General features: G+C 44.5%; 2 protein-coding genes across 3 annotated transcripts in view; one reads left to right on the top strand and one right to left on the bottom strand.

The window, feature by feature from the left end:
• The window catches only part of LOC140419320 (uncharacterized), a 270,976-nt gene that overhangs the window by 125,649 nt on the left and 133,259 nt on the right, over positions 1–12,068 (bottom strand). The window lies entirely within an intron of this gene.
• LOC140419312 (uncharacterized) lies at positions 5,101–11,213 on the top strand. Of its 2 annotated transcripts, none has more exons than XM_072503154.1 (2): positions 5,101–5,157; positions 7,657–11,213. In XM_072503154.1, exon 2 carries the CDS (start codon positions 7,757–7,759, stop codon positions 8,792–8,794), a length of 1,038 nt encoding a protein of 345 aa, XP_072359255.1. In that variant the 5' UTR covers positions 5,101–5,157; positions 7,657–7,756; the 3' UTR covers positions 8,795–11,213. The 2 variants fall into 2 exon arrangements, with proteins under 2 accessions (XP_072359255.1, XP_072359256.1); XM_072503155.1 differs by lacking the exon at positions 5,101–5,157 and adding an exon at positions 6,230–6,352.

Genomic DNA, 12,068 nt, shown 5'->3' with positions numbered 1-12,068 from the left:
ACATTAAATAGTATGGTGGGAGACGGGCAATCTCAGGCAATATTTAAGGAATTATTACAGATTGACACGGGGATCAGTTAGCTCAGTTGGCTGGTTTGTGCTGAGTGACACCAACAGCACAGGTTAAATTCCCATACTGGCTGAGGGTAGCCATGGATTGTGTCCGTATTTATGCTCCACATGATCCTCCACCCACCCCTCTATATCTCCCCCATCAGCATCTCCTATTCTTTCTCTCTCATGTATGCATCTAGCTTTACGTTCAGTGTATTCATGCTGTTCACTTCAACCACTCGCTGTGGTAGTGAGTTCCACATTCTCACCACTCGCTGGGTAAAGAGGTTTCTACTGAAATTCCTATTGGATTATTGAATTCCTTCATAATCTTAAAGATTTCCATCCGGGCACCCATCAGTCTTCTCTTTTCCAGAAAAAAGCAGCCCCAGCCTAACCTGAGTGTTAAATGCTCTCAGTTCTGTATATTATGAATCTTTGTTGCACCTTATCCAGTGCCTCTATTTCCTTTTTCTAAATGGAGATCACCAATGTTGAAAGTTCTCCCAGTGCAGTCTAACCCTGGACTTATCAATTCTACCCTTTAGAGTGGAAACCTATATATGGGCCCCACACTTTAGGAAATATGTCAAGTACTTAGAGAGGGTGTAGAGGACATTTATAAGAATCATAGATCATAGATTATCATCGAATTTACAATGCATAAGAAGGCCATTCGGCCCATCGAGTCTGCACCAGTCCCCGGAAAGAGCACCCCACCCAAGGTCAACACCTCCACCCTATGCCCATAACCCAGTAACCCCACCCAACACTAAGGGCAATTTTGGACACTAAGGGCAATTTATCATGGCCAATCCACCTAACCTGCACATCTTTGGACTGGAATGGCACCAGAGATAAGGGACTCCAGTTAGTTGGAGACTGGAGCAGCTGAATTTCTCTCCTGAGATCACAGCATCTGGAGGGTGGGGGATGGGGCCATTCAGCCCTTTGGGACCATGTCAGCTCCCTGTGGAGGAAACCAGTCTGTCCATTGTCCCGTTCATTCCCCGAATCCCTGTAGGTTTATTTCTCTCTGCCTTTCCAATTGAAATCCTTCCGTCATCTCTGCATCTCCTACCCTCATAGGCAGTAGGTTCCAGGTTGTTACCACTCCCTTTACATGTACACAAGGCTGCTAGAGCACAGAGGAGTCTATTTGGCCCATTTTCCCCGTGCCAGCTCTTTGTACAGCGACCCATTAATCCCAGAGTTTGACTTTTGTTTTCTTTTTCAGAATGTACCAAATTCCCTTTTGGAAGTTACAGTCCAATGAGATTCCAGCACCATTTATAGACCATGCATTCCAAATCACAACAACTCGCTGTGTTTTACAACAAATAATTGTGCATATGGTGTGTCTGGAGTTTCACAGAGTATTCAAAATGGTGTCAACACTGGTTATTACACAAGATTAAGACTCTACCTTTATCAATTATTTTGGTGAGGACACAGAGTGTAATATGTCCGGGTGTAGGGACAGTGAGAACAAATGTACATTTCTATAAAACCTCACTCCCACTGGACCTCCTAAAGTGTTTTAAAGCCAATGGAGTACTTTTGAAATATATTCACTGTTGTAATGTAGGAAGCTATAAGTACGCATGTGTAGTCACGTTTAGTTTTTAAAATTGTGGGTGGCACGGTGGTGCAGTGGTTAACACTGCTGCCTACAGCACTGAGGACCCATGTTTGAAGCCTGGCCCTGGGTCACTGTCCGTGTTTGCATATTCTTCCTGTGTCTGCATGGGTTTCACCCCCACAACCCAAAGATGTGCAGGTTAGGTCGATTGACCACACTAAATTGCCCCTTCGTTTGAAAAAATAATAATTGGGTACTCTAAATTTTTTTGAAAATAGTTTTGAAATTGTTATTTTCAGAGTGTATTCACTATCATTAGTAACAAGGTCAAGGAAGCTCTTTTATACCTCGAACATGGGGCTTTATGCAGCCACTTCACCTCCTGTACCTTTCTATATTAACTATGTCGACTTCATAGAAAATATACAGACACACATACACACCAATATATTCTACAAACACACATACCAGGCACTCGTGGATACACCAACACCCAAGCAAACACATATGGGACATGTCCTGTCCTATCGGGCAAACTTAAGGGAAGCAGAGAGAGACTGGTGAAAATTGACATATAGGAAACAGTGAGGACAGGGAGAAACTGGGGAAAATAGAAATATAAGAATAATAGGGAGGATAGTAACAAATTCCAGGAGAACAGAATGAGACTGGGGGAATGGAAATATAGGAAACAGTGAGGCTGATCATAACAAATTTCAGGATGACACCGAGATAGACTGGGGAAAATTGAAATACAGGAATAGTGGGGAGGATAGTAACAAATTCCAGGAGAACAGAGAGAGACTGGGGAAATGGAAATATAGGAAACAGTGAGACTGATCACAACAAACTTCAGGAGGACAAAGAGAGAGACTGGGGGAAATGGCAGACACCTAGCAGATCAAATGTACAAACCATAATGCTGAAATCTTAACCAACCTGGGTACAATGTCTGAATAATCTGGATGGAGAGACACAACACAGATGGGAAACTGATTTAAACAGTACGGAGAATAAAATAAGAGAGAAATTACCAGCAAGAAATGCACGGAGAAAAAATTGAGATTGGCTGAATACAGGAGCAGTAAAACAAAACTGGAGACATGAAACATTTGTTATTAATATTGGTGGAATAAATCAGTCTGGGATCAATCAGTTGAAAGACATTTTACTAAAATATGTGTGTGATGTAATAAACATGAAATACACACACAATTCACGTTTATGTTGCATTCTGGCAGGTCAATTAACCATGAATCAGAGGACCAGTGGTTTCACAACTGTCAGTGTGTTATGGAATGCTATTTTGCAGTGCCATTGATTCATGTCGAGAAAAGCAGATCATTCTTGTTTTGACTGTGGGAATTACAGCTGTGTTTTGGGATTAAATTGGAGAGACGAGCATAAAAATGTCAGCAATCAACTATTTAAATATTGGGACAGTTAATGTTCCTGTGAAGGGTTATGGAATGTTGTCATTACTGTTAAGGTGCTATAAAGTGCAAGTCACTGACTGGGAATGAACGGACTTCCTCTCTGATCTGGGAACCCATGATACAGTCATGTTGCTATATGGATCTTACGGTTGATTCCCTTAATTCGTATTCCTTTAATTTTCTCTTTATTATTTTGGACCATTGAGACATACATTTAACTCGAGCAGAGGAAGTAAGCAACTCAAAGTGTCAAAACTGTACACTGTGTTATCAAGTTTTCTATTTTGGATAGACAAATCCAGACTTTATGGCACCCTAGAGATATAAGGGGTTTGTTCCAATTGGTTGACTGGTGATCAATGGATTGGCTAGGGACAGTATTCCACCCGGCAACAGCTAGCGATTTGTTCTTATCAGGTGTAGTTTTTCAGAGAAAACCCAGGCGAAGCCACTGGACCCTCACGGTGGAAGCAGCTTTCTCACTCTGCTCTACTGCGTACTGTCTGAAGGCATGAAACTTCTAGACCCTGGAAGAAGAAACTTTCTCTCTCTCAAATGCTGGTTGCCTGCTCGTTCTGTGAGTCTACTGTGAAAACCATTGCAAACTGAATGTAAAGGCAACATCCATCTTAAAGCCGAGAGTGAAGGAACTAACTGCAATACTTCCATCTGAAACAGACTCTTAACCTTTTATTGTCGGCATTAAGTTCACACTCTCTTTCCCCTCTGTGTTTGTTTGTCTGTCTATGTGTAGAGGGTGGGGTGAGTTCAGGGGAGATGGTTGAGAGTTAGATATTAGATAGAATTTTTCTAAAAATAAATTTAGAGCACCCAATTATTTTTTTCCAATTAAGGGGCAATTTAGCATAGCCAATACACCTAACCTGCACATCTTTGGGTTGTGGGGGTGAAACCTATACAGACACGGGGAGAATGTACAAACTCCACATGGACAATGACCCAGGGCTGGGATTCGTACCCGGGTTCTCAGCGCCGTAGTCCTAGTCATTGGATAGTAGAATTAACCAGTTGCATGTGTTGCCTATTTAATTATAGTTACTGTTAATAATATAAGGTTAATAGTGTTTAAATTTACAAGGCCAGGTGACTGTAGTTATTGGCCATCTGAAGACATGGGGTATTTTAAGATAAAAGTTAAATTTCATTGTGTTGTGACTCCTTGTCAAGTGGGGCTGGAATTGACCACGCACTGGCCCAGGGTGTCATGACACTGCAGATTGACCACTCAGCAGCTCAATGTGGGAAGCGCTGCTCTCGGTCATATCATTTACTGACAGATAGCACAGTCACACTGGAGAGAGACCATTCAAATACTTTGTAAGCCAGGACATCTTGCTATTATTCCAGCGGAACATGCCCTAGTTTAAAGATTCAAAGGTTTCATGCATGATCAGCACATTCTTACTGGAGAGTGGCTGTTTAAATGTTCTCTGTGTTGGAATAGATTCACTTGTTGATCGAACCTGCTGAGATACCACGAAGTATGGTAGCACAGTGGTTAGCACCGTTGCTTAACAGCACCAGGGTCCCAGGTTTGATTTCCACTTGAGTCACTGTCTGGCAGAGTCTGCACGTTCTCCACGTGTCTGTGTGGGTTTCCTAACACAAGTCCCGAAAGACATGGTGTTAGGTAATTTGGACGTTCTGAATTCTGCTTCAGTGTATTCGAACAGGCCCTTGGGATTTTCACAGTAACTGTATTGCAGTGTTAATCTAAGCCTACTTGTGGCAATAATAAAGATTATTATTATCCATTTGTGCCTAGCGGGATGGTTTTGTCTATTTATTTCCACTGTGTCTCACAATTTCAGACCAACTCCAAAAGAGAATTGGGTCGTGCTTTTGCGTTTCTGTCTGGTCCTTCAGTCCCAGTCGACATCCAACAACAACAAATAAATCTTTTCAACCATTATCTTCAATGGCGGGCATTTTGCCCAGCATGCCACGCGGCAGAGACTCCCGGATATGGACAAGAGACCATCGCGCAGGTGCGGAACAGCCCAGTGAAAGGAACATGCGCAGTGGGGGTGATGGGGAGCAGCTTGTTTCTGGTCTCCACAGCGGGTAAGGTAACAGTGTGCCCGAGAGAGCAATGCGCGCTGTGGGCGGGCGGAAAGACTTGATAAACACTCAGTGAAGACCTCAAACCGCGAATAAGAAACTCTCAACCCTGCGGCGCGCTTCCCCGGGCCGCAGCATTTCCGGCAGGGGCCAGGCCCGGGTTAATGTTAAAGGAGCAGCAGGACGCATGCGCGCCGAACTCTGTCCTGTCAGCAGGAGGAGAGAATGTTTAAAGTTCCAGCATTAAAGTTCCAGGTCATTACCACTCACTGGGTGTAATTTATTCATCACATCCCCACCACCACCAAATCGTAAATCTGCCCTGAAATCATTGTATGATCGGATAATGGGGATGTTTCTTTATCTACCTTATCTAGACATATCATAAACTATCCAACCCTATCAGAAACTGGTACACCTCTATCAAATCTCCCCTCTGCCATTTGCTCCAAGGAGAACAACCCACTTATGGACTGACTTGATTGACACTACACCCCTGTATGCTTCACCCGATGGCAGTGTTTATGTAGTTACATTGTGTACATTGTGTTGCCCTGTTATGTATTTATTTTCTTTTCATGGACTTAATGATCTGTTGAGCTGCTCGCAGAAAAATACTTTTCACTGTATCTCGGTACATGTGACAATAAACAAAATCCAAATCCAACCTAACATTGCAACTATAATCCCTCATCCCTGGAACCATTCTGGTAAATCTCCTTTGCACCCTTTCAAAGACCCTCACATCCTCCATACTGTGTGGTGATCACTGGTTTGCACCGACCCAGATGTTCTGTCTTCCTGTCTGTGATGTCATCACACACCCACAATTGCACAGTGACATCACTCCCACTCCCCGGGTGACTCCTCAATGGTGTCACTAACAAGACCAACAGCAAATATTGCCAAACCCCAGTTTGTGAGATTATAACGTTTGAGCTTCTTGAACCGCTGCAGTCTGTGTGGTGAAGGTGCTCCACCAATGATGTTAGATAAGGAGCTACAGGTTATTCACCCAGTGATGATGAAGGAACAGTGGTGATATATGTCCAAATCATTATGCGCTGATCTATTTATATTGAGCCTTTAAGGTAATGAAACATCCCTCGATATTTCACAGAAATGTTATCAAACAACATTGACACTGAGCCACGTAAGGAAGATATTAAGGCTGATGGCCAAAAGTTTGATCAAAGAGGTAGGTTTGAAGGAATATCCTAAAGGAGGAAAGTTGGATTGAGAGGCGGAAAGGTTTAGGGAGGAAATTCCACAATTTATGGCCTTGGGAAAATGAAGGTGCAGCCACAAATGGTGGCACAGTTAATATCAGAATGTTCAGGAATTAGAGGAAGTGCAGCTCTCCCAGAAGGTTGTGAGGCTGGAGGAGATTACAGCGGTCGGTCAGTGAGCATAGGGGTGATGGGTGAACAGGACTTGGTGTGAGTAAGCACACAGGCAGCAGAGTTTTGTGTGACCCCAGGATTACAGGGAGGATGAATCTGGGAGGCTGGCCGGGAGTGTGTAGGATAATAAGTTGAGAGGTAACAGGAATGGATCAGAGTTTCAGCAATAGATGAACTCGGATTAGGGTGCAGTTGGGTGAAGTTCCTGATGTGGAAATGGTGGTCTTGGTGATGATGGGGATTTGTGCTTGTACACTCATCTTGGGGTCAAATATTATTCTGAAGTTGTGAAGAGTTTGCGTCAACCTCACTCAGTTGCCAGGGAGAGGGTTGGAGTTGGTGTTCAGGGAGTGGAGTTTGTAGCGGGGACTGAAGACAATGACTTCATTTTCCCAGGATTTAAATGGAGGAAATTCCAGTTCCTCTTGTACTGGGTCAGACTAGTCAGGCTGCTGTGTGATTTTGAGGGGAACTTGAAGGTGATGGTGTTAACATACATCACAAAGGGGGACACATTGGCGTAGTGGTATTGTCACTGCACTTGTAATCCAGAGACCCAGGGTAATGCTCTGGGGAAATGGGTTTGAATCCCACCAGGGCAGATGGTGGAATTTGAATTCAATAAAAATATGGAATTTTAAAAGTCTAATGACGACCATGAAACTATTGTTGATTGTTGTAAAAACCCATCTGGTAAATGTCCTTGAAGGAAATCTGTCATCCTTATCCAGTCTGGCCTCCGTGTGGAAGCACTCACAGCAATGAGGTTGAGTCTTAAATGCCTCTGAATGGCTGAGCACTCAGCTCTTTCTTTGTGGTGGTAGAGCTTCAGAGTTTGGAGATTCTAAGTTCTGTTTGAGTTGAAGACATAAAGGACCGAGTCTTCTGTAGATCCAGACCAGGTGATAGGTTCTCTTCCCTGAAGGACATCAGTGAACCAGCTGGGTTTTTCTGACAATCCAGCAGTTTTCATGGTCACTTTTTCCCAGTGCCAGCCCCACAAATGACCAGATTCATTCAGCTCAATTTCACAACCTGCCTTTGCGTTTTTGTGGGTTCTCTCTCACTCCCTATTTCCTGTTTTAAATCAATTTCACAGGGTATGAGAAGGGGATTTGTTGGGAAACTCAAATCGAACATCGCATCAGGATCTGACAGTCACCCAATTTATTGTGACTTTATATCATCGAATTTCGAACATGGAAGGAAAAAGCATCGTTCACAGTGGGGAGAAACCGTACACGTGTTGTGTGTGTGGACGAGGATTCAGTCGATCATCTGGGCTGTCAAAACATAAATGCAGTCAGACCAGACATAAACCGTTGAAATGTGGGGACTGTGGGAATGGATTCAGATACCCGTCTGAGTTGGAAACCCATCAACGCAGTCACACTGGAGAGAGGCCGTTCACCTGCACTGTGCGTGGGAAGGGATTCATGAAGTCAAAGAGCCTGGTAAAACACCAGCAAATTCACACTGAAGAGAAACCTTTTAAGTGTCGAGACTGCGGGAAGTGCTTTAAAGGTTCCAGCGAACTTATGTCCCACCAACGTATTCACACTGACGAGAGACCGTTTAGGTGCTCTCACTGTGGGACTGGGTTCAAATGGTCATCTCAATGCACTGTACACCAACGCGTTCACACTGGGGAGAGACCTTTTAAATGCTCAGACTGTGAGAAGTGCTTCAAAAGTTCCTGGGAACTTATGCGACATCGGCGTGTTCACACTAACAAGACACCGTTCAGGTGCTCTCACTGTGGGACTGGGTTCAGATGGTCCTCTCAACTCACTGTACATCAGCGCGCCCACACTGGGGAGAGGCCATTCACCTGCTCTGAGTGTGGGAAGGGATTCACTCGGTCATCCCACCTGGTTATACACCAGAGAGTTCACACTGGGGAGAAACCATTCACCTGCTCCATGTGTGGGAAGGGATTCACTACCTTATCCAACCAGCTGATACACCAGCGCACTCACACTGGGGAGAAGCCATTCATCTGTACCAGTTGTGGGAAGGGATTCATTCAGTCATCTGCCCTGCTGATACACCAGCGCACTCACACAGCGTTGGTCCCATTCACCTGCTCCAGGGGTGGGAAGAGAGTCACTACCTTATCCAGTCTGCTGACACACCAGCGAGTTCACACGGGGGAGAGGCCATTCACCTGCTTTGTGTGTAAGAAGAGATTCACTCACTCATCCGCCCTGCTGAGACACCAGCGACTTCACGAGTAATGACAGTGATTGGACTTTGCTGTTAATCACATCCAGGACTGAACCATGTTCATTGGGGCCTGTTTCTGATGTTGTTAATAAACCCCAGCCCAGTTATAGTAGTTAATATTGTGAATCAAAGTAAAATAAGTCAACTTTCTATTTCACCCACATCATGTTGAATCTTTTTAATATCTCGAAGACAAGTTAGTTCCTTTTGAAATGTTCTCCCTCTCCTGTCTCCTCCATCCTCCCCTCCAATAAGTGTGAGACAATCCAATCAGCTGCCTCTGCTAGTTTCCTCACTTCCACCAATCCACCCGGACAAATATCTCTCCGTGTCCAACTCCTCCAGCCAGCCTCCCCACACACAGTGAGTTTATGCTACAGAGAGAGGGTTTAAATGCTCCTGTCACAGTCTTAGCTGTAAAAACCCACATTCACTGATGGTTCACCAGTGCAGTCACTCCGGTTCCACTCCATTCACCTGCTCTCAGTGCAGGAAGAGGTTCAGGCGATTGTCCATCCTGCAGCAACATCAGTGAGTTCACACCGGGGAGAGGTCATTCACCTGTTCCATGTGTGGGGAGGGGGAGGGATTCACTCAGTCATTCAACCTGTTAACACACCAGTGAGTTTGCACTGACTGAAGATATTCTAAATGTCTGGACTGTGGAAAGTGTTATAAAATACACTGACGAGACTGTTCAGAATCTCTCACAGTGGGACTGATTCAAGTGAACATGTGGACTCAGTGTCCGTCAGCGCACTCACACTGGGCAAAGACTGTACATCTGTTTCATATGTGGGAAGAGATTAGCTCAGTCATCCCACCTCAACACACATCCACTTGTCCACACTTTTCAAAGTTCAGAGTGTGAGGAGAGATTTAAAATCAATCGAATCTGCTGTCACACAAACACATTCACACGAGTAAGAGGCTGTTCACCAGCTGTGTGTGCGGCAAGATATTCACTTGGTCTTCTCACCCACTGACACACCAGTGAATTCACGGTGATTAAGGGCAGCACAGTAGCACAGTGGTTAGAACAATTGCTTCACAGCTCCAGGATCATCCACATAGATGATTTGGAGTTGGGGACGAAGTGCAATGTGGCAAAGTTTGCACTTGGTCTAGGTGAATGGGCTAGGGTCTGGCAGATGGAATTCAATGTTGCCAAGTGTGAGGCTATCCATTTTGGGAGGAATAACAGCAGAATGGATTATTATTTAAATGGTAAGATGTTAAAACATGCTGCTGTGCAGAGGGACCTGGGTGTGCTGGTGCACGAGTCGCAAAAAGTTGGTGTGCAGGTGCAACAGGTGATTAAGAACGCTAATCGAGTTTTGTCTTTCATTGCTAGAGGGATGGAGTTCAAGACTTGGGAGGTTATGCTGCAATTGTATAAGGTGTTGGTGAGGCCACATCTAGAGTATTGTGTTCAGTTTTGGTCTCCTTACCTGAGAAAGGACATTTTGGCACTGGAGGGAGTGCAGAGGAGATTCACTAGGTTGATCCCAGAGTTGAGGGGATTAGATTATGACGAGAGGTTGAGTAGACTGGGACTGTACTCATTGGAGTTTAGAAGGATACGGGGGATCTTATTGAAACATATAAAATTATGAAGGGAATAGATAGGATAGATGCGGGCAGGTTGTTTCCACTGGTCGGGGAAAGCAGAACTAGGGGGCATAGCCTCAAAATAAGGGGAAGTAGATTTAGGACCGAGTTTAGGAGGAACTTCTTCACCCAAAGGGTTGTGAATCTCTGGAATTCCTTGCCCAGTGAAGCAGTTGAGGCTCCTTCTTTAAACGTTTTTAAGAAAAAGATAAATACCTTTCTAAAGAATAAAGGGATTCAGGGATATGGTGTACGGGCCGGAGAGTGGAGCTGAGTCCACAAAGATCAGCCATGATCTCATTGAATGGCAGAGCAGGCTCGTGGGGCCAGATGGCCTACTCCTGTTCCTAGTTCTTATGTTCTTACATGTCCCAGGTTCGATTCCGGCTTGGGTCACTGTCTGTGCAGAGTCTGCACATCCTCCCCGTGTGTGCGTGGGTTTCCTCCGGGTGCTCCGGTTTCCTCCCACAGTCCAAAGATGTGCAGGTTAGGTGGATTGGCCATGATAAATTGCCCTTAGTGTCCAAAATTGCCCTTAGTGTTAGGTGCGGTTACTGATTATGGGGATAGGGTGGAGGTGTGGACCTTGGGTAGGGTGCTCTTTCCAAGAGCCGGTGCAGACTCGATGGGCCGAATGGCCTCCTTCTGCACTGTAAATTCTATGATTACAGGGGTTGGGTTCTGCTGTTATTGCTGCTGTTAATCACATCCAGGACTGAACCACGTTCATTCTGACAGTTGGAGTTTGTTTCTGCTGAGAGTAACTGGAATGAAGTTTAATATTGTGGATTAATGTCAAATAAATCAGCTTTGTTTAAACCTGTTGTGTATTTTGTCTTTCCCACCTGAGTGTTTAACTTCACCTGTCTGGAGTTCAGAAAGGACAATCTGGGAGGATCACACGGCAGGAACAGAACTTCAGCCTGCACACAGTCCTTCAGGGTCACACAGAGAGGGACAAATGACACTTTGATCTTTGTCATCTCTCTTCACTGACAGCAAAGTCCCCGTGTGGGTTAATCCTGAGGTGTGTAAGAAATGTGTCCCAGCTGCTCTCTTCCATGGTTCAGAGCTCCTAGACGCGGCACAGAAGCTCCTTTATAATTTGTTCAGAGTCAGGAAGAACAATGGTGAATGCTGGAAATGTGCTGTCAAATCAGAGATTGGTGTAAAACTGGGATCTGCTCCTGACTGAAAGTGAAACAGCAGCTTTCAGCTTCCAGTCTGTAAATAGCACAAAGATATAAAATGTCTGAATCTGCCAATTTAAGGTAATAAAATCAAGTTTCATCTGGAACCTTTAACCATCTCTCATACTCAGTCGCTGTGATCTAATTAGTGTTTATTATTGGTCCAGAATAACCACTCTTTCACCTTCCATTGACTTCAAATGTACTGGAAACTGACAGTTGGAATCCGTCAATATTTGAAAGATATTTACAAATGATTTGAGAGTTTCTTACAGTTGGGATCTTTCTCTGTTCTGTCCATTCGAGGTGTTTGATAACAGACTTTCTCCTGTGAATATCCAGCTGGAGTTTTGGGCCTTGATGTGTTTCCTTGTTCATCTTGTTGCCTCTAAACATTGAATCTTGTGGTTTCAGACACCAGAGAATCAAAACTCCCAACAACAGACTGTCCTTCACTGACAATCAGACCCACGCAGAATCTCTG

Source organism: Scyliorhinus torazame, chromosome 5 (assembly GCF_047496885.1).
Source record: "Scyliorhinus torazame isolate Kashiwa2021f chromosome 5, sScyTor2.1, whole genome shotgun sequence".
Classification (NCBI taxonomy): Eukaryota; Metazoa; Chordata; class Chondrichthyes; order Carcharhiniformes; family Scyliorhinidae; genus Scyliorhinus; species Scyliorhinus torazame.
Note: the sequence above shows the minus strand (reverse complement) of the source record. Positions and strands in the feature narration are given on the sequence as shown.

Excerpts from the sequence above, each read along its gene's own strand:
- LOC140419312 (XM_072503154.1), top strand. The coding sequence starts at position 7,757 with ATGGAAGGAAAAAGCATCGTTCACAGTGGGGAGAAACCGTACACGTGT.